The sequence below is a fragment of the Cricetulus griseus genome, chromosome 3 (genome assembly GCF_003668045.3).
Source record: "Cricetulus griseus strain 17A/GY chromosome 3, alternate assembly CriGri-PICRH-1.0, whole genome shotgun sequence".
Taxonomy (NCBI): Eukaryota; Metazoa; Chordata; class Mammalia; order Rodentia; family Cricetidae; genus Cricetulus; species Cricetulus griseus.
The window spans coordinates 24,788,381-24,807,098 of record NC_048596.1 but is presented as its reverse complement, the minus strand read 5'-3'; the positions used below and the strand labels follow the sequence as shown (position 1 = coordinate 24,807,098).

The 18,718-nt window shown below is 36.9% G+C and overlaps 1 protein-coding gene across 2 annotated transcripts in view; it reads left to right on the top strand.

Annotated features, from left to right (window-relative positions):
• Positions 1 to 18,718, top strand: part of Btaf1 (B-TFIID TATA-box binding protein associated factor 1) — an 89,927-nt gene that overhangs the window by 47,005 nt on the left and 24,204 nt on the right. For both annotated transcript variants that reach the window (XM_027406332.2, XM_035441864.1), the window contains 11 exons: positions 3,754 to 3,858; positions 5,249 to 5,398; positions 5,686 to 5,828; positions 6,554 to 6,728; positions 8,171 to 8,374; positions 9,326 to 9,752; positions 11,169 to 11,359; positions 13,294 to 13,447; positions 14,302 to 14,411; positions 15,376 to 15,577; positions 17,269 to 17,417. In XM_027406332.2, the coding sequence (XP_027262133.1) occupies positions 3,754 to 3,858; positions 5,249 to 5,398; positions 5,686 to 5,828; positions 6,554 to 6,728; positions 8,171 to 8,374; positions 9,326 to 9,752; positions 11,169 to 11,359; positions 13,294 to 13,447; positions 14,302 to 14,411; positions 15,376 to 15,577; positions 17,269 to 17,417 (2,010 nt within the window). The remainder of the gene's footprint in view (positions 1 to 3,753; positions 3,859 to 5,248; positions 5,399 to 5,685; positions 5,829 to 6,553; positions 6,729 to 8,170; positions 8,375 to 9,325; positions 9,753 to 11,168; positions 11,360 to 13,293; positions 13,448 to 14,301; positions 14,412 to 15,375; positions 15,578 to 17,268; positions 17,418 to 18,718) is intronic.

The following is an 18,718-nucleotide window of genomic DNA, read 5'->3' as shown; positions in this document are numbered from 1 at the left end:
ATATCACCTCATAAAGATCTCTTCTGTTTACTCACAATTATTGTGGGTTTTTTTTATTGTTTTGCCTGTAAAACTGGAAGATTCTAAGAAAGATATGTTATTGTCAAATACATAAAGACATGTGTCTACCATTATCAGTACAGAGTTGTTTTATTTCTCTGAAAGTTACCTTTGTTCTTCTAGTCATTTCTCATCCTCCTACTCTCTCATAATTACTTATCTTTTACTGTCTACATAGTTTTGCATATGTAGTTGGAGTCATCAATATGGAACCTTTTCATTACCTCGTAATTGCATTCAAGTTTTCTTTGTGACTCTTGTCTTGATAGCTTATTTTTTTAAGGGTGTCTTACATTTCTATTGTCTTGTTGTACCCTAATTAATTCATTCACCTATTGAAAGGATACCTTGGATACTTTCAAGTTTTGTTAGTATATACAAAAGCCTTCTATATAGTACAGGTTTTTGTATGGTTCAATACCTCCCCTCCTGTGGTCAGATATTAAGGAGCCCACATACTATACTGTAAGGATATGTTACTGTAAGTTTTGTAAGAAACTTCTACGTTGTCTTTTAGAATAGATGCACGGTTTTGCCCTTTTTTCAACAGTAAGTGTTCCACATTGTGGCCAGTCTATACTATTACTAGTGTTCCTTATTTAAGCCATTCTAATAGGTGTGTGATAATAATCTCATTGTTGCAACATATCATAAGGAGCATTTTCTTTTCTTTGTTTGTCATAATGTTGTGGACTAAACCCAGGTTTTACACATGCAAAGTAAGTGTTCTACCACTGGAACCATCATTTTCTTTCTTTTCCTTTTTTTTTGGGGGGGGGTTCGAGACAGGGTTTCTCTGTATTGCTTTGGAACTCACTGTGTTGACCAGGCTGGTCTCAAACTCACAGAGATCCGCCTGCCTCTGCCTCCCGAGTGCTGGGATTAAAGGCGCACTCCACCAACATTCAGCCTCTCTCTCTCTCTCTCTCTCTCTCTCTCTTCCCCCAAAGATTTATTTATTTGTTTATTTATTTGTTTATTTATTTATTTATCTAAATATCTGTCATGTATGCAGTACGTGCCAGAAGAGGGCACCAGATCACATTACAGATGGTTGTGAGCCACCATGTGGTTGCTGGGAATTGAACTTAGAACCTCTGGAAGAACAGTCAGTGCTCTTAACCCCTGAGCCATCTCTCCAGCCCTGCCTTCTCCTCTTTTTAAGACAGGCTGTTTCTACACAGACCTGGCTGTCCTGGAGCTCACTCTGTAGATCAAATTGACCTCAAACTCAGAGAGATCTGCCTGCCTCTGCCTCAGGACTGCTGAGATTAAAGGCATATGCCACCATGCACAGCTTTCTTAGAACAGTTTTGATAGAAAACTGAAGGAAAAATACAGTGTTCCCAAAATACCTTAATCTCACACTGTATATGGCATACCCCATTGTGAGCACTCTATATGGGAAAATAAGGCACTCACTATTATTATTGGATTTGCATCAGCTGAAGTTTATAGTTTTCCATTAGGGTTTGCCCTTGGTATTGTACAGTCTATGGGCTTGACCAAACCTCTTGTGTCATGTGTGCACAATTATGTAGAATAGTCTTACTGTTCTAAGCATCCTCTGTGCTCTACCTAGGAATTCTTTTCTCCCAGGCAGATTTGAATGCTTACAGTGTATATTTTATCAGCATTTGTAGCATGAGACAGAAAATATACATTATATCACATTTTACTTGTTATAAATACAGTGCAGACATCTTCCTCTAGAGATGGAGGTTGGGGTCTACAGGTAACTGTTTAGATTGCCAGTGATTGAGATGAGAGTTAGGGAAGAAAGTAAGACTATTCTAAGTACCTTGCGTTATTGATGAGTACATAGAATTGAAGCTTTCACCTTTAGCCCAGCGGCAGTATTCTGAGCATTTCCCATTTTCTTGGCAAAGGCATGACATATGCTGATGACACTGTTGCTTATAGCTTGGTTCTGTACTTTCAACTTAATTGAAGAAAATTTCATGTTATGATAATCAGGGTCTTCCACTTCCGTGTGGTTATAGGATTTTGTAATTTTTAAACCATTGCAATTATGATGTGGTACTTTTTGCTGCTAAGTCTTGTTGGCCTGGTCCCGCAGCTGCTTTGCCCCAAATAAACACATGGATGCTATATTATAAAACTGTTGCTCTATGGCCAGGGCTTCTTACTGGCTAGCTCTCTCTTAATTATTAACCCATAACTATTAATCTATGTATTTTCACGTGGTCTTGGCTTACTGGAGAGTGCCTGGACCTGTTACTCCTTTGGCGGCTACATGGCATCTCTTCCTGGCGGCCTCTTTCTCTCTCTCTCTCTCTCTCCTCACTTCTGTCTCTCATAGACCCGACTGTCTTTCCTGCCTCCATTGTACAAACAGTGTTTTATTCATAAACCAATAAGAGAAACATATATACAGAAGCACATTCCCATCATCATCTTTTCTGTCTAAATAAAAAGAAAGGTTTTAACTTTAGTCAAATTATATATACCAAAACAGTTATCAAGTGAGAACTATAGTTAACAGTATTTAGTTCATTAACATTTGGCAAAATTTAAAGAAAATATTCTATTTGTGAGTCTAAAGTTTTATATGTAACTTACTTTTATCTTAACTGAGGAAGCCCTAACTATCTGTCTTCAACTCCCTCAAAGACCCCAGAAGGATAACATATAAACTCTGGAATTGACAGAGACATCTGACTGGACAGTCACCCAAAGTTGCTCTGTAATGCTGGGGCACCCATCTTCAGCCCACAGACCTAGTGTGTCTGGCAGGGTTCTCAGTGAAGCGGGAAATTTTAAACTGTCTGCCTGTACTGGCAGTTTGTTTGTCAGTCATTTTTCTCTGTGTCCTGCAGAATGTCTGGCAGACTCATGAAGCAGGAACCCTGCATGTCTGTCCCATCTTGTTTTCACGCGCTCAGCAGTCACTTTGCTGTAGGTCCTCCATGTCCATTTTATACAGCATACAGTCATACAGTCCTGCCCAGATGGCTGTTTCTGCCATGTTGAAGGCACACTCCACTACAAGTTTCTTTGATCCCCACCTTCCTGACGTAATTGGTATTGCAGGAGCAGTTGTGTCTCAGAGTCATGAAAAACCCTAAACCATTTAAATGCCATATTCTAAAGGTCTTTGAAAAGTTTTGAAGACTATCCATGTGAAACATATCTCTATATATCTAGAAAACCTAACTAACACGATTATCAGTTTTGACTATCATAGGTGACTATCTACAATCTGTATTTAATTATACATTACATTTTCAAATGAGCTATATAAACACAACATCCAAACAAGAGGAGATATATGCATATAATAACAAAATTATATGCATAATTTTGTATCAATTTTGTATCAATTTTGTATTTGTATCAATAAATTTGTATCAATAAACCAAAATCCATACCAATGCAAAGTATTCATTTCTATATCATATTCCCCCTTGTTCCTTTAAAAAGAGATTGGCTGTGATCATTAACCATTTATAACCAACCACATTTAAATGAAAACAAACATTTATAAATAATATTTGGGAATTTAGGTGTTCTGTCCAAAAAAGGCATGTTAAAATTTGTCACCAGTTGAATCTATCTGATAAAACAATTCACTCTTTTCATGGCAATGTTTGTGTTACTTGATTTTTTTAGTTCATGTAACCTAATGTCCAGGAATCACATGTCATATATTTGATTCTGTTTTTGTTTCAGAACTCTTCATCTTGGCTTATACCTATCCTGTCTGATATGCTGCGACATATTTTTCAGTTTTGTGTTTTAGAAAGCAGCCAGGAAATTCTGGATCTTATTCACAAGGTACATTATGAGTCTGACTGTATTTCTTATCCTAATAAATTTGTAGATAAAATTTAAAATATAATTACTATGTTATGGGTGAGGGGTTTTAATGAATTAAGCCAATTAAGATATTTGAAGAGAGCCCAGAGTTGGTGGCACATGCCTTTAATCCTCGAGCTGGGGAGGCAGAGACAGGTGGATTCAAGTCCAGCCTGAGATACACAGATAGATGATCTATTCAACAAACCAATACAAGAGAATATTCAATAGTTTATGGAAGACTTTATAAATTAAACATGCCAAGTCAAACATGCTCAACTTATTTGTAAGCCAAGGAATGAAAGAAGAAAGCAAGAGGGTCAGGAATTTGAGGTGAATCATACACAGCAAGCTCAGGCCAGCCTTGGTTATGTGAGACCCTGTTACAGAGATGCCCACAAAGTCCCTACACAAAGAAACAGAATACTCTGACCTCCAAAGAATCGCCCCCCACGCACTATTAAAAAGAAAATAAAATCCTTTTAAAAAGTAAAGCATTAGGACATAGAAGAAAAAGCAAAGAAACATAATTAAACTGAACTTATATTCCATTCCATAAGAAGCCTAGTTTCCTGGATCATCTTGTAGATTACTGGATTCTTCAAATACCTTTTTTTGTTTTGTTTCTTTGAGATTCGGTTTCTCTGTATTGTTTTGGAGGCTGTCCTGGAACTCACTCTGTAGACCAGGTTGGCCGTGAACTCAGAGATCTACCCGCCTCTGCCTCCTGAGTGCTGAGATTAAAAGAATGTGCCACCAATGCCTGACTCCTATAGTCCTTTTTTAAAACTTTATTTCCTGGGCTGGAGATTGGCTCAGTGATTGAGAGCTTTTGTTGCTGCAGAAAACCTGGATTTGATTCCCAGCACCCACATTATAGCTTATAATCATCTGTAACTCCAATTCCAGGGGATATGATACTTTCTTCTGACCTTCATAGGCATTGGTCACACATGTGGTACATATACATACATGCAGACAAAGCACACATAAATACATGAAAATTAAAAAAAACCATAACTGATAGTTTGGTTGTGGGTATGTAGGACAGAGGACAGCTTTTTAGGAGTTGGTTCTCTCCTTTCACTTGTAGGTTCTGGAAATCAATCTTAGATTGTCAAGCTTGGTAGCCCGTGCCTTTACTCACTGAGCAATCTTATGTCCCCCATGTTCTTGAAAAACAACAAAACCACAAACTTTCCTTTGCATTATTTCATGTAGTATAGAAACCTATCAATCTAACCAGTGTTTCAAAGTGAACCTCTATGTTGACTTTTCAGGTGAATCTCTTTACTGTATCATATTCCCTCCAGTTCATTTCCCTAAAAGTATATTTCAAATTTTGTTTATTCTCCTTTTCTCTCCCTAGGTTTGGATGGAACTGTTGAGCAAGGCTTCAGTTCAGTATGTGGTAGCAGCTGCTTGCCCATGGATGGGTGCTTGGCTTTGCTTAATGATGCAGCCTTCTCATTTACCTATTGATTTAAATATGTTGCTAGAAGTAAAATCAAAAGCCAAGGTAAGTATAGAGAAACCTAAGTTATTTCTATGTTAAATTCATTATTACCAATATAGTAACTGTTTGAGAAAGTTGTATTTATTGCTTAATTCTGAGGGTGTCGTCATTAACATTAGGCAGGATCAATTCTTTATCCAGATTCTGGCAAACTGGATAGTAATTATTACAAACTGGATAGTAATTTAGAATTTTATGAAAAGAACTACATTTTACTGGCTTTGTTTTTTCCAACTAAATTTAATTGATTAATCTTTAATTATTGGTTTTCCTTCCTGTTTTTCCTCTAGGAAAAAACAGGTGGTAAGGTACGGCAAGGTCAAATTCAGAATAAAGAAGTGCTTCAGGAGTATATTGCAGGTGCAGACACCATCATGGAAGACTCAGCTACCAGGGATTTTGTAGTTATGAGGGCCAGGATGATGGCAGCTAAGTGAGTATTCATTTATCAAGTGTCAAGTATATATTGAAAATTTTGGCTAATAGCTATAAAATTGAACCAAAATATTTTCCCCCATGTCTGTCAGTTGTTCTTTACACTAGTTATCTAAGAAAAAAGCAAGTAAATATTTTTAAGTTTTTGAAGTTTTAAAAATAGATGGCTGGGTGGTGCCACACACCTTTAATCCCAGCACTCAGGAGACAGAGGTAAGTGGATCTCTGTGAGTTCCAGGCTAGCTTGGCCTACAAGAGAGTTCCAGGACAGCCAGGGCTGTTACACAGAGAAACCCTGTCTTCTAAATAATAATAATAATAATAATAATTCTCTGGATTTAAACAAAATTATTATTATTATTATTATTATTATTATTTGGAGTTGGAGGTGTGGTTCAGTTAGTAGAATTTTTTTGTAGCATACACAAATCTCTGGATTTGACCCCAGACACAACAAATAGACAGTGTGGTGATGTGCATCCACAGTGTCACTTGAGAGAAAGGGTGATCAGGAGTTCAAAGTCATCCTCAGTGACAGAGAGTTGAGGGCCAACCTGGCATATGTTAGACCCTGTGTCAAAAACAAAACAAACTCCTCCATGTCTATTCATGAAAATAAGGTAGAAGATAATTTAACGTTTTTATGGGGAAAATTTAATGGATTTAGTAAGAGAAGTTTTCCCTCAAGTAAATTTTATAGTACGGCCTTTTTCTCTCTTTTAGGTTGTTAGGAGCACTTTGCTGCTGTATTTGTGATCCAAGTGTAAACATGGTAAACCAAGAAATTAAACCAGCAGAATCCCTTGGCCAGTTACTACTATTTCATTTGAACTCCAAATCTGCGTTACAGAGAATTAGTGTTGCATTAGTAATCTGTGAATGGGCTGCTTTACAAAAGGTAAGATATATTCCTAAAGTAATAAAGGCAACTTTAGTAAAACCAACTTCCATTAGTATTTAGGACTATTTATAACTTATAGTTTCTTTATAGAAATCTAATAGTTATGGGAAAGTATTTCATATAATATTGAACATGATTTGTTTTCCATTTACTTTTAACTTTTTTTTTTTTTAGCACCCCATTCATATCTGAGACTAAGTTGTGCTCATATTTAGTATCTGTTCATCCCTACAGTCTGTTACAAAGCTCCTTGTTAAAGTCTTGTTTGTATAGAAAGATGCAAGCCAAAGCCTGAATGTGTAATTCAGTTGGTCATTGTTTTCAGGCAGCACATTTTCAATGCTTTGTAATTTTGGAGCTCTATTTATATGGATAGTGACAAAGGTAGAAGTTTTGGTCACAAGAAAAAGATTTCCACATTTAAACTCAAATTTTCATTTCCAAATGAGCCAAATTCCCTTCTATCCTTTTTAACTTTAAATTTCTGTAAGATGTATCATTTTGTTTAAACTTGTTTCTGTAAATCAAAGAAACTTCCTGCTGGTTTTGTTTATTCCATTGACTGGAATTCTGGAAATTTAACTGTCTGCACTTGCTGTGAGAGTTGCTTGTTACTGCCTCTTAGCAGTTTGTCAAAGCTTTGTCTAAAAGTCATTGAGCCATGCTTTACTGCAATTGAGACCCCACTTTGCCTCTGGAAAGAAGCAAAGCTTAATCTGTTTTGTTGTCAGGACCCCATGTGCTGGAGAGGCAGTGATGCTGTGTTTTTGTGCCTCTCAGACTCAGCAGCAAGTGTTGACAGTTCGGTTTCTGGACCCTCACAGAGCTTCTCTGGATTTACTCTGTGAAGCCCAGGCTGATCACCCAGATCCCACAGAACCCCTCATGGCTACCACTGAGGCCATTCCCCCTCTTGTTGGGGCAGGCAACAACCAGAGAGAGTGGGAAGGGTTAGTTAAATTTGGGGGCAGGTAAGTAGCTTTTAAATTATATCCATTTTTACAATACAGCATGTGAAGCTGTGGTTGAACTGTTAAAGATCTCTAATACCAAATTTTGAATAATATTTTTAGTGCATGCCAGATTGATTCCTGACTGGTTTTTATAGTAATATACTTCTAAAATGTCTGCTTTGTTTATCTATTTATTTATTTATATGCATACATATATTGAATAAATTCAGAGTACACTAAGAATAATTAGGTTGAAAATTAAATGCAATTATAATACTTAAATGTGCATGTCTGTAGTCATTCACATTAAAATTTCAAAGTAGTTTTGATGTAATACTTTTGTGTAACTAACTATTTTGGAAGATAACAGACTATAGATTGAAAATCAGTGCAATGTAGCATTTGGTTGTCTGAAGTCAGTATTTTAAACATCTCTACCATTATGTTTCTATATGTTCCTGAGTCTTGATATCTATTGTATTTTAGGAGTGTAAAGCTGTTACCCTAGCTGTGCAGCCACGTTTACTTGATATCCTTTCAGAACATTTGTATTATGATGAAATTGCTGTTCCATTCACACGAATGCAGAATGAATGTAAACAGTTTATATCATCATTAGCTGATGCAAATATTGAAGTGGGTAATAGAATAAACAACAATGTTTTAACAATAGATCAAGCTAATGATCTGGTGAGTAAAGAAGTAACTTTCTTAACTTTACATGAAATAAAGATTAGAAATTTGCCATGATGTGTCACCCCAGAAGCATACTAATATGTTGAATCTTTTTGTGGTATGGTTTCCTGTCATCCTGCTCTTTAGAAAGGTTATTTCATTGTACTGAATTTCTTGAAATTAGAGGACAGAGAACTAGTTAATACATCCTAATAGAAAACTTGTAAAGTTTTGTCATTTATTGGTGTATCATAAGATTTTGGTAGATGGGAAAAACTGCTTCTGTGGTTTCTTGAGTATTTCTCTGCTTGGTGTAAGATACAAATATTGAAACATATAGAAGCAAAAGCGTTACACAAAACTGCTCATGTACTCAGCATTTAGAATAGCAACACTCATTCATACCCCGTGTTTAGATTTTGCACTTAATATTTTTCCAAGTTCATTATATCACAGGTGTACTTCAGTATCTCCCATCTTTCCAGCCACCAATTCATCTGATGTTTTCCTAACATTTCTAAGTAAATTCAGACATTTGCACTTGTTAGATGAAGGCATAGATCTAAAGTGGACCAATTTATGGATTTTTCACAGATACAAATGTAATCAAGATAGAGTACTTTGACAGTTTCCAAGCCTATCCTTTCCTCTCCTTCCTCCAAAATAACCATTATTCTTACCCTTCTGTTACTAATTTATTTGCTCATTGTTGAAATTTGGTATACTTAATAGTGATTTTCTCTCAAGAGAATGTGTCTTTTCCTTAAGAAAGTAATGCTATTGTTAAGACAGACTAATTTATACTTTAGGGGCTATTTTCGATATTTACTTGGTTTATTAAATATTAAAAAATTCTTGATACTATGGGACTTTTGTAAGTAAAGGAGAAAACTGACATTTAGGAGTTTAGAGTCTATCTGGGGTTGTTGTAATTAATGATTTTTCATTTTTTCTTTTTTTTATTAGGTAACTACTGTTTTTAATGAAGTCACATCAAGTTTTGATTTAAATCCTCAAGTGTTACAGCAGTTAGATAGTAAACGACATCAGGTCCAAATGACAGTTGCAGAGACGAACCAAGAGTGGCAAGTGTTGCAGTTGAGAGTGCATACTTTTGCTGCATGTGCAGTCGTGAGCTTGCAGCAGCTTCCAGAGAAATTGAATCCTATCATAAAACCACTAATGGAAACAATTAAAAAAGAAGAGAATACGCTAGTACAGAACTATGCTGCTCAGTGCATAGCCAAGCTTCTTCAGCAGTGTACAACAAGGACACCATGTCCTAATTCAAAAGTTATTAAAAACCTCTGTAGCTCTCTTTGTGTGGACCCATACCTCACTCCCTGTGTAACATGTCCAGTACCAACACAAAGTGGCCAGGAAAATTCTAAAGGTATATATCTAAACCTCTTATTTGCATAGAGAAGGAATTGACCATTAAGTTTGTTTTACTATTAGATTATAGGTATTATTTAAGCACAAATCCAGTTCCTTTTAGAACCATTTCCCCCATTTCCTATTCTCCATGAGCAAAGATTAATTATAACAAAATTGTTGTATCAGTCTGTGTACTTGCCAGTTAATCAGCCAGCCCTCTTATTTGCAAATTACCAGTCCATGTAAGAAGTGATGTAAGTCAGCTAAAGTCTGTGTTCACCATTCCTTAACCTTGAAAGTCATTGTATGGCTTATTATAACTATGCTAGAAAGTTAGTTGTGCTGGGTGTTGGTGGCGCACACAACTCTTTCATTAAGATGATTTCAGAGATAAGACTAACACTGGTGTAGTCACAATACTAAGTCATATATGATTTTTTTATCAATAAAATTTTAGAAAACCTAAATTATACAAAATGTAGTAGACATAACTTAAAAAAAACAAATGAGAAGGAAGAAAGTTTCATGTTTAATATTAATTTAAAAATGTAGTAGGATCTACATCTTCCCCTGTGATTAGGCAGTACTTTACAGTGTCATTTTTTTTCTGAACTTGTAGTGATTATGAACATTTAGGAGAACATGAAATATTTTTTAGTGTTTCTTATGTATAGAAACTATCATTGTAAGCCAGGCGGTGGTGGTGCTCGCCTGTTTTTTTTTTTTTTTTTTTTTTTTTTATTAGTTCAAATTAGGAACAAGCTTGTTTCACATCAATCCCTTCTCCCTCTCCCTTCCCTCCCCCCCATCCCCACCCCATCTACCCTTTACTCCCTAGGCAGGGTAGGGCCCTCGATAGGGGCTCCCCAAAGTCTACCACATCATCCTGGGCCGGGCCTAGGCCCTTCCCCATGTGTCCAGGCCGAGAGTGCATCCCTTCCTGTGGGATGGGCTCTCAAAGTCCCTTCTTACACCAGGGAAAAATACTAAATCCACTACCAGGGGCCTTCTATTTGACATCCATGTTCAGGGGTCTGGATCAGTCCTGTACTGGCCTCCCAGACAGCAGTCTTTAATCCCAGCACTCGGAAGGCAGAGACAGGCAGATCTTTGTGAGTTCGAGACCAGCCTGGTCTACAAGATCTAGTTCCAGGACAGCCTCCAAAGCCACAGAGAAACTCTGTCTTGGGGGTGGGGGGAAGAAACTATCATTGCATGTGCTACTTTTCATTGTTTTTGATTCTACAACTTTTATTATATTCAGTATAAATCTTAATTCAAGTAGACAGTTTTGTTACCATTTCATTGTCTAACAACAGGATCCTTTATGAAAATTGAGGTCTTGCTCAATTTAAAATTACATTATGACTTTTTAGGAGCAGTAAACATTTGCTCACCTATAGTTTGATTAAATGTCTTTTTTCCTTATTAGGATCCAACTCAGAAAAAGATGGAATGCACCATACTGTCACCAAGCACAGAGGTATCATTACACTCTATAGGCATCAGAAAGCAGCTTTTGCTATCACTAGCAGGCGAGGTCCTATCCCCAAGGCAATCAAAGCTCAGATAGCAGATCTGCCTGCAGGAAGTAGTGGGAATGTCCTGGTTGAACTTGATGAGGTAAATAGTTTTTTTGCCCCCCTCTCTGAACGCTTTTACTCTTTAAATATTTAGTTTCTAGATTAAGAACAAAGTTGTATTACTAACTTTCAGAATTGTATTTTTGTGCTTCCAAGTGAATTAATAGCTTTTTAAAGTATTTTGGCAACATTACCAGAATATTTTAATTTTTAAATTCTCATTTCTCTTGTAATTTATGTAACTTAAGTTGTTTGGTAGCTACCCCTTTTGATAGTAGGTGCATAAGCTATTCGTAAATGTAAACCAACTCACTCTCAAAACATTGACTGCAAAGGTCATATTAAATGGCAGTGATGACTAGACTAATTGTTCTTCGTCCTATCAATGCCAACAATTCTAGTGATGTTCTGAGACAAAGTTTACAAGTGCCCTAATAGTAACACCTAATATTAGTCAACCAGGTATTACATTAAATGTGTTTTGCCAGGGTAAGGTTCTAAATCTAGTTTTCCATATGAACAGCCGTCACTTCACTTTAAATCCTTTCATCTCTGCTATAAAGATGCTTCCTATTTGTGATGATTTATATGATTTTTCCATCCAGTTTGTTGTGGCATATGAGAGAGAGAGAGAGGAGAGAGAGAGAGAGAGAGAGAGAGAGAGAGAGAGAGATCCTCCTGTACCCACCTCCCAGATGCCACCATACCTGGTCTATTGGTCTTTTCGGTACTGGGAATGAAACTCAGGGCCTTGTGCATGGTGGGCAAACACTGCTGACTGAGCTACATCTTTGTCCCATAACCGGTGTTGCAGAAAGTGCTTTAGGCTGGGTATGGTGGTAAACACTTGGGAGGCTGAGGTAGAGGATTACAAGTTTTAAGAACAAGAGTTGGACAGGGAGTACAGGCAACGGTTTTGTACTGCCATAACCATAGCTCTTAAAGTAGCATATTAGCGATGGGATGACTATTCCTGTTCTTTTGATTGTTAGACACAGCACTTACCTTGGCTCCACTGTTTCTTTTGAACGTTTTATAAATCTGTTTGACCAATTATCTCTGTCCATAACTTTCATGAAAATTTTACCATGATTTGATACAGCTCTTGTTTTTCCTTTTCTTTTCTTTTCTTTCTTTTTTTTTTTTTTTTTAATATTTTTCTGATACAGGGTTTCTCTGTATAATAGCTCTCGCCGCCCTGGAACTTCCTTTGTAGACTAGGCTGGCCTCGAACTCCTCCCAAAGATCCACCTGCCTCTGCTTCTGAGTGTTGGGATTAAAGGTGTGTACTACCACTCCCGAGCTTCTTTTGTTTTCTTTCTTTTTTTGTAGGGGTGGTCCAGGCCAGCCTCAAGTTCTTTGTGATAGGTTTACCTCAGCCTCCTGATTGTATCGCCATGCTCTGTATAGATTTTCCACTTTAAAAGTCTGTGTGTGTTCTTTGAGAGAAGCCACTTTATGACTCTAATTACTAATAAAAAAGTGTCTGGCATTGGTGGTGCATGCCTTTAATCCAAGCACTTGGGGGGCAGAGGCAGTTGCTCTGAATTGGAAGCCATAAAGTGAGTTTCAGGACAGCCAGAACTACATAGAGAAACTGTGTATGTGTGTGCATGCATGCGTGTGTGCGTGCGTGCAAGTTTGCACATATGGAGTGGAGATAGATGGTTTCATCTCTGAGACTGCTGTTTCTAAGAGTCAGGGAACACTTAAAAAATACTACTGGTGACTGTTTCTAGTAGTCAGGTATCCTTTTATTTCTTATTTTAGACAAAAAATCCAGTTATGAGTTTTTTGCCTGTGTGGAGTTGATTATTGGAAAATGTTTTCGGGGGTCATAAATGCATCTAGTAATTGTTTCATTGGCAAAAGTACTGTCAGCTTCTAGGTGGTGACTTTAAAATCCTCTTCATTAAAATTTTAATGCATAATGCTCATTTCTAAAATTCTTCTTCAACTAACATTGGATTTTAGGGTCAGAAGCCTTACCTGGTACAACGGAGAGGAGCTGAATTTGCCTTAACAACTATAGTGAAGCATTTTGGTGCTGAAATGGCAGTGAAGTTGCCACATCTTTGGGATGCCATGGTTGGCCCGTTGACGACTATGATTGACCTAAATAATTTTGGTATGCATTCAGTTCAGGTATTTCAGTGTGTATCAGATAACCTTTTAAAAAAAAACTGCACCGGGTAGTGGTGGCGCATGCCTTTAATCCCAGCATTTAAGGAGGTAGAGGTAGGTGGATCTCTTGAGGCCAGCCTGGTTTACAGAGTAAGTGCCAGGACAGGCTCCAAAGCTATACAGAGAAACCCTGTCTCGAAAAACCAAAGGGGGGGGGGAAGGGAGGGGGGGAGGGAGGGAGAGGAAAACTGCATATCTCTATCTTAGACCAGTAGGTAATTTTTAAAATGGAAGACTGGTAATTTTCAAATTCTTCTGTATGCTTTTCCCCTTTTGTATATTTAAAAAACAGATTTGGAAATGAATTATTATTTAAATCTATTTGGTGCAGTATTTGAGCACTTAATGTCACACTACACCATTTTTAATGCAAAAAGCTTTGTTGACACTTTTTTTTTTTAAATTGTTTGGCCGGTGGCTCAGGCTTCTTGGCTAGATCTCGTTTAATATTAACCCATTTCTATTAATCTAATCATTTCAGCATGTTCTTATCTTACCGGAGAAGGGTCTGAACCTATTACTCCTTCCTTGGCTACACGGCATTTCCATGCAGCCTCTCTCTGCCTCCTCTCTCTAGCATTCTTGTCTGGTAGCCCCACCTATTCTTCTTGCCTTGCTACTGGCCAATCAGTGTTATATTCATCAACCAATAAGAGAAACATATATACAGAAGGGCATCCCAATCATCTCCTCTTTTCTTGTTGACACTTCTATACTAGCTGAGAGGGTACTAATATTTTTTGTGGTCTCTAGATTTTGAAAGTTATGTAAAAAGTGATACAACTTTCATTTGAATAGATGGAAAGTCCCTCCTGGAAAGAGGTGATGTTCCTGCTCAAGAATTGGTGAATTCTCTGCAAGTTTTTGAAATAGCAGCAGCCTCGATGGATTCTGCACTTCATCCCTTGGTAATTAATATGTATGGTGTTTCTTTCAAAAAAATTTGGTATAACTAGATTCTTCTGTATGGGACTCACAAATACAGTACAGGAATGATAGAAAACTCAGCTTTCTAATTTCGGGAGCATTGTAGAAAGGGTTCTGAAGGAAAGGGGAAAGAGTAAAGAGAAAGGAAATTGTAGGCTGTGTTGACCAACAATAGGAATAGCTCAGGCAGAAGGATGTCTTGAGAAGCAAGAGATCGTGTGCTAAGATGAAGCTGGTCATTGGCCAGGGGATACTCGTGTGTGTGGCTTTGGTTTTGGTTTGGTTTTTACTGTTACACTTTTAGCAAAAGAGTTTGCAGAGGAAAGAGGGAAGTAGAAAATTATTTGGTTTCATAAAAAAAAAAAAATCGTTCCATATGTCTACATTAGGAAGGCTCTTTACAATTTATTGTATTGCAAACAGTTGTAGCTTTACTTCTTTATAGCTGTGTAACATTAAAATGAAGATTCATAAAAGTGAATCAGGGCAATATTAGGAAGAAAAGTAGTATGTCCTTTTGCTTGTTAAGAATTTCTGATAAGCCATAGTGGCCTGTATCTGTTTTCCATTTTCTTGAGAGGTTAGATAGGATTGCTTGTGTACAGAAGTTCGAGGCAAGCATGGACAACACCAGTCCCCATCTCAAAGCTCTCCCCATCTTCTTATATTAATTAGTAAAGAAAGAACTCCCATCTTTAGTCCCTGTATTCAGCTGAAATGTGAGGCTGGCCTCACTGTTGAACAAGTAGTTGGCTATCATTGTTCTATGCAATGGACATTTAACAGTGAGATGCTGCTGTGATCATAATGCTATGGTAATCCAGAATATGGAAATACCCACCAAAGTATGGTACCTAGAACAAAATTAGGAACACTGAACTCTGTAAGTATTCCCTAATAAGTATTGTGACTGCTTTTTGTTTTGTTATTGTTGTTTTTTTAAAGCTGGTACAGCATTTGCCTCATCTGTATATGTGCCTTCAGTACCCCAGCACTGCGGTGAGGCACATGGCAGCTCGCTGCATAGGTGTCATGAGCAAAATAGCCACCATGGAAACGATGAATATTTTTTTAGAGAAGGTGCTTCCGTGGCTGGGAGCAATTGATGACAATATCAAACAAGAAGGTGCAATTGAAGCACTTGCCTGTATCCTTTATTTTGTCAAACTTGAGAAATTTTATTCATGTATTGAAGACTAACTCAAAGTTCACTCATTTTAAAATGCATGTAAATCTGCTTTATTCCAAAATGACAGTTTTACACTTTATTTTGAAGTATTTCACATTTTACTATGAATTCATTTGATTATATATCATTATTAAAATTTCATATTAAAAGCTTAAAGAACTACTTAAGACAGGGTAAGTTTTTAGTAAAGTGATTTTATGTAATTTAAACTAGTAACTGATCTGTTGATCTTATAATTAATGTTTCATTAGTATTAATTAAATACTGGATAGGTTATATTTACCTTAAATGTATGTTTCCAAACTTTTTTCTTTTTTTTCCCCAGGGGAAAGTGATTAAAATCATGTTAAACTCTGGTTTCTCTTCAGGTTATATAAACTTTTGCTTTCTACTGAAATATACTGAATCTAGAAATGTACTATAAGCTCTTTTTAAGGACCTGGCAGCCATTGTTTAACTCAGAATGTGTAAACCCCATGTTTCAAAACAAGAAAGGTGGATAAGATCAAATCAATAGAAACCTGGTTCAGAATTTTCACAGCCACAGGATTAGGTTTAGTATATCCAGGTGGTGATTTTTATGATTTTGGTGGGAAATTTGGAATTAATCTTTGTGTGACACTGAATTCTACTCCTTTATTGTTAGAGTTCTCTATTCCCCTTTAGACAAAAATATTACACACACACACACACACACACACACACACACACACACTGGTGAGATTGTTCAGTGGTAGAGAGGATCTGGATTTTGATTACCAGTATCCATATGATAGCTCACAGGCTGTCCCATGACCCCCGTCCCAGGAAATCTGACTCTCTCTTCTGACCTCCTCGGGTACCAGGCACGCAAATATAGACAGATACGTGAACAGAACACCCATATTCATAAAATCTTTAACTGTTAGAAATACACACATCTGATAGATAAATAAGCAGATAGATAGATAGATAGATAGATAGATAGATAGATAGATAGATAGATAGATAGATAGATTTTATGTGTATGGGTGTTTGCCTGCAGGTATGTCTGGAGACTAGAAGAGGACATGAGATTCCCTGGGACTGGAGCTATAGATGGTTATGAGCTACTATGTGGGTTCTGAGTATCAAATCCAGGTCCTTTGGAAGAGCATCCAATGTTCATAAAGGCTTAGCCACATCTACAGCCCCAATTTTATTTTATTTATATTGATTTTTTTCAGGCAGGGTTTCTTTGCATAGTCCTGGAACTCACTTTGTAGACCAGGCTGGCCTTGAACTCACAGAGATCTACCTGTCTCTGCCACCTGAGTGCTGGGATTAAAGGCAGGCACCACTACTGTTTGGTTTGCAATTTTATATTTTTAATTATAATAGTTACATAATTACTAACAGAAGTCATAATCTTGAGCCTGGCAGCATGGTGTAGGTCTGTAATCCCAGTACTCAAGAGATAGAGGCAAGAGGATCAAGAGTTCAAGGCCATTCTAGGCTTATAGGATACCCTGACTCAGAAAGCAATAAAAAGCAAATGGTCAGGATATATTATTTACAAGTCTGAAAATGTCACTTTTTTTTTTAATGCTGAAGTTACAATCTTAGTATACTAGTACGTGAAGACATCTACCTGGGAATTATTTTTGAAATTTCCTTGATGGCTTACTCAGGTGTTATGGAACAATTGGATGTTGGTATTGTTCCATATATTGTCCTTTTAGTTGTTCCTGTATTAGGAAGAATGAGTGATCAGACAGACAGTGTGAGATTCATGGCTACTCAGTGCTTTGCAACATTAATTAGACTGATGCCACTAGAGGTAAGTTCACGAATTTATACTAATACTTCTACTACTAATGACAACTGTTTTTAAATCTTTTTTTGTTGTTTTTGTATGCGTGTGGCTGTGAAAGTCAGAGGATTGAATTTAGGTTCATCCCTATTAAAATACCTCACTCAGGTTGAAGTAACGTAATGTATCTCATCTCCCAAACAAACATGGAAACACAAAGCAACCCTGCTATGTTAATGTATATTTTATATCTCCATGGGTAAAATTAGTTTTAAAAGAACAGTAATTACATGATCCAGAGTTGTTAACTATAAATATTTTGTATTTATGGTATTAAGAATATAACATAGAGCCTGTATATGATAGACAAGTGTTCTACCAACTGGCTATACCCCCAGCTTATAAATATTTATCTCAAGAGCATGATGGACTGAGGAGATTTCCCAGTGGATAGTAAGAGTGCTTGCTGCACAAGTATGAGAACCTGAGATGATGTGGCCACACATGCCTGTCACCTAAGTGGCAGGACAGTAGGATCACTGGCTAGGTTCAGTGAGACAATGAAGGGAAGATGCTGGAGAGTGACAAAGTAGGACACCTGACATCTTCCTTTGGCCTTTATGCATTCATGAGCATGTGTATATTCGCACACACACAAAAATCAAATCAATATTGAAACATAAGGCTGCATACAGTCAGGGTATATCTGTGAACATCACACACAATATGTCAAGGATACTGATGTGTTTAAATTATTTAAGGGGAAAAATAAGGCTAGTTTAGCACACAGTTAACAGTCTCTAGTGCTTCTGCCCCCACCCTCAACTCCCATATATTGCATTTTGAAAAGGAACAGAAGTGCTTTGTATGTAGTCACATTTGTCTCATGCTCAAGGAGGAGATTTAGTAGCAATTGCCATTTTCATCAGCCTAGCAAGGGCCTTCCTTCGATGAACCTGACTGGTAGTTACAAATGACAGTTTTGCTACAAAACTCTACAGATGTTAACAAAATGGAAAAAAAAAGCACAATTCCTTCCTTTTTATAAACTTGTAATTTTATAAAACAGTAGAAAGGTTTTAGATACTCATTGGGACTTTTACATGCTATATTTTGATTCAATACCTGAGGACATTAGAACACCACAAAACTGATAGTTCTCAATAGCATGGAATGTAAATTAGATTATATATCTTTGTTTTTTTATTAACACTGTAAAATGAAGTCCTAATTATGTTCTTTAAAATGCCTCGAGTATATTTTGTCTAATTCAAGCATTTTTAACATCTTTCAAAATCTTTATATTTATTTACCCTCAAATCTTTATA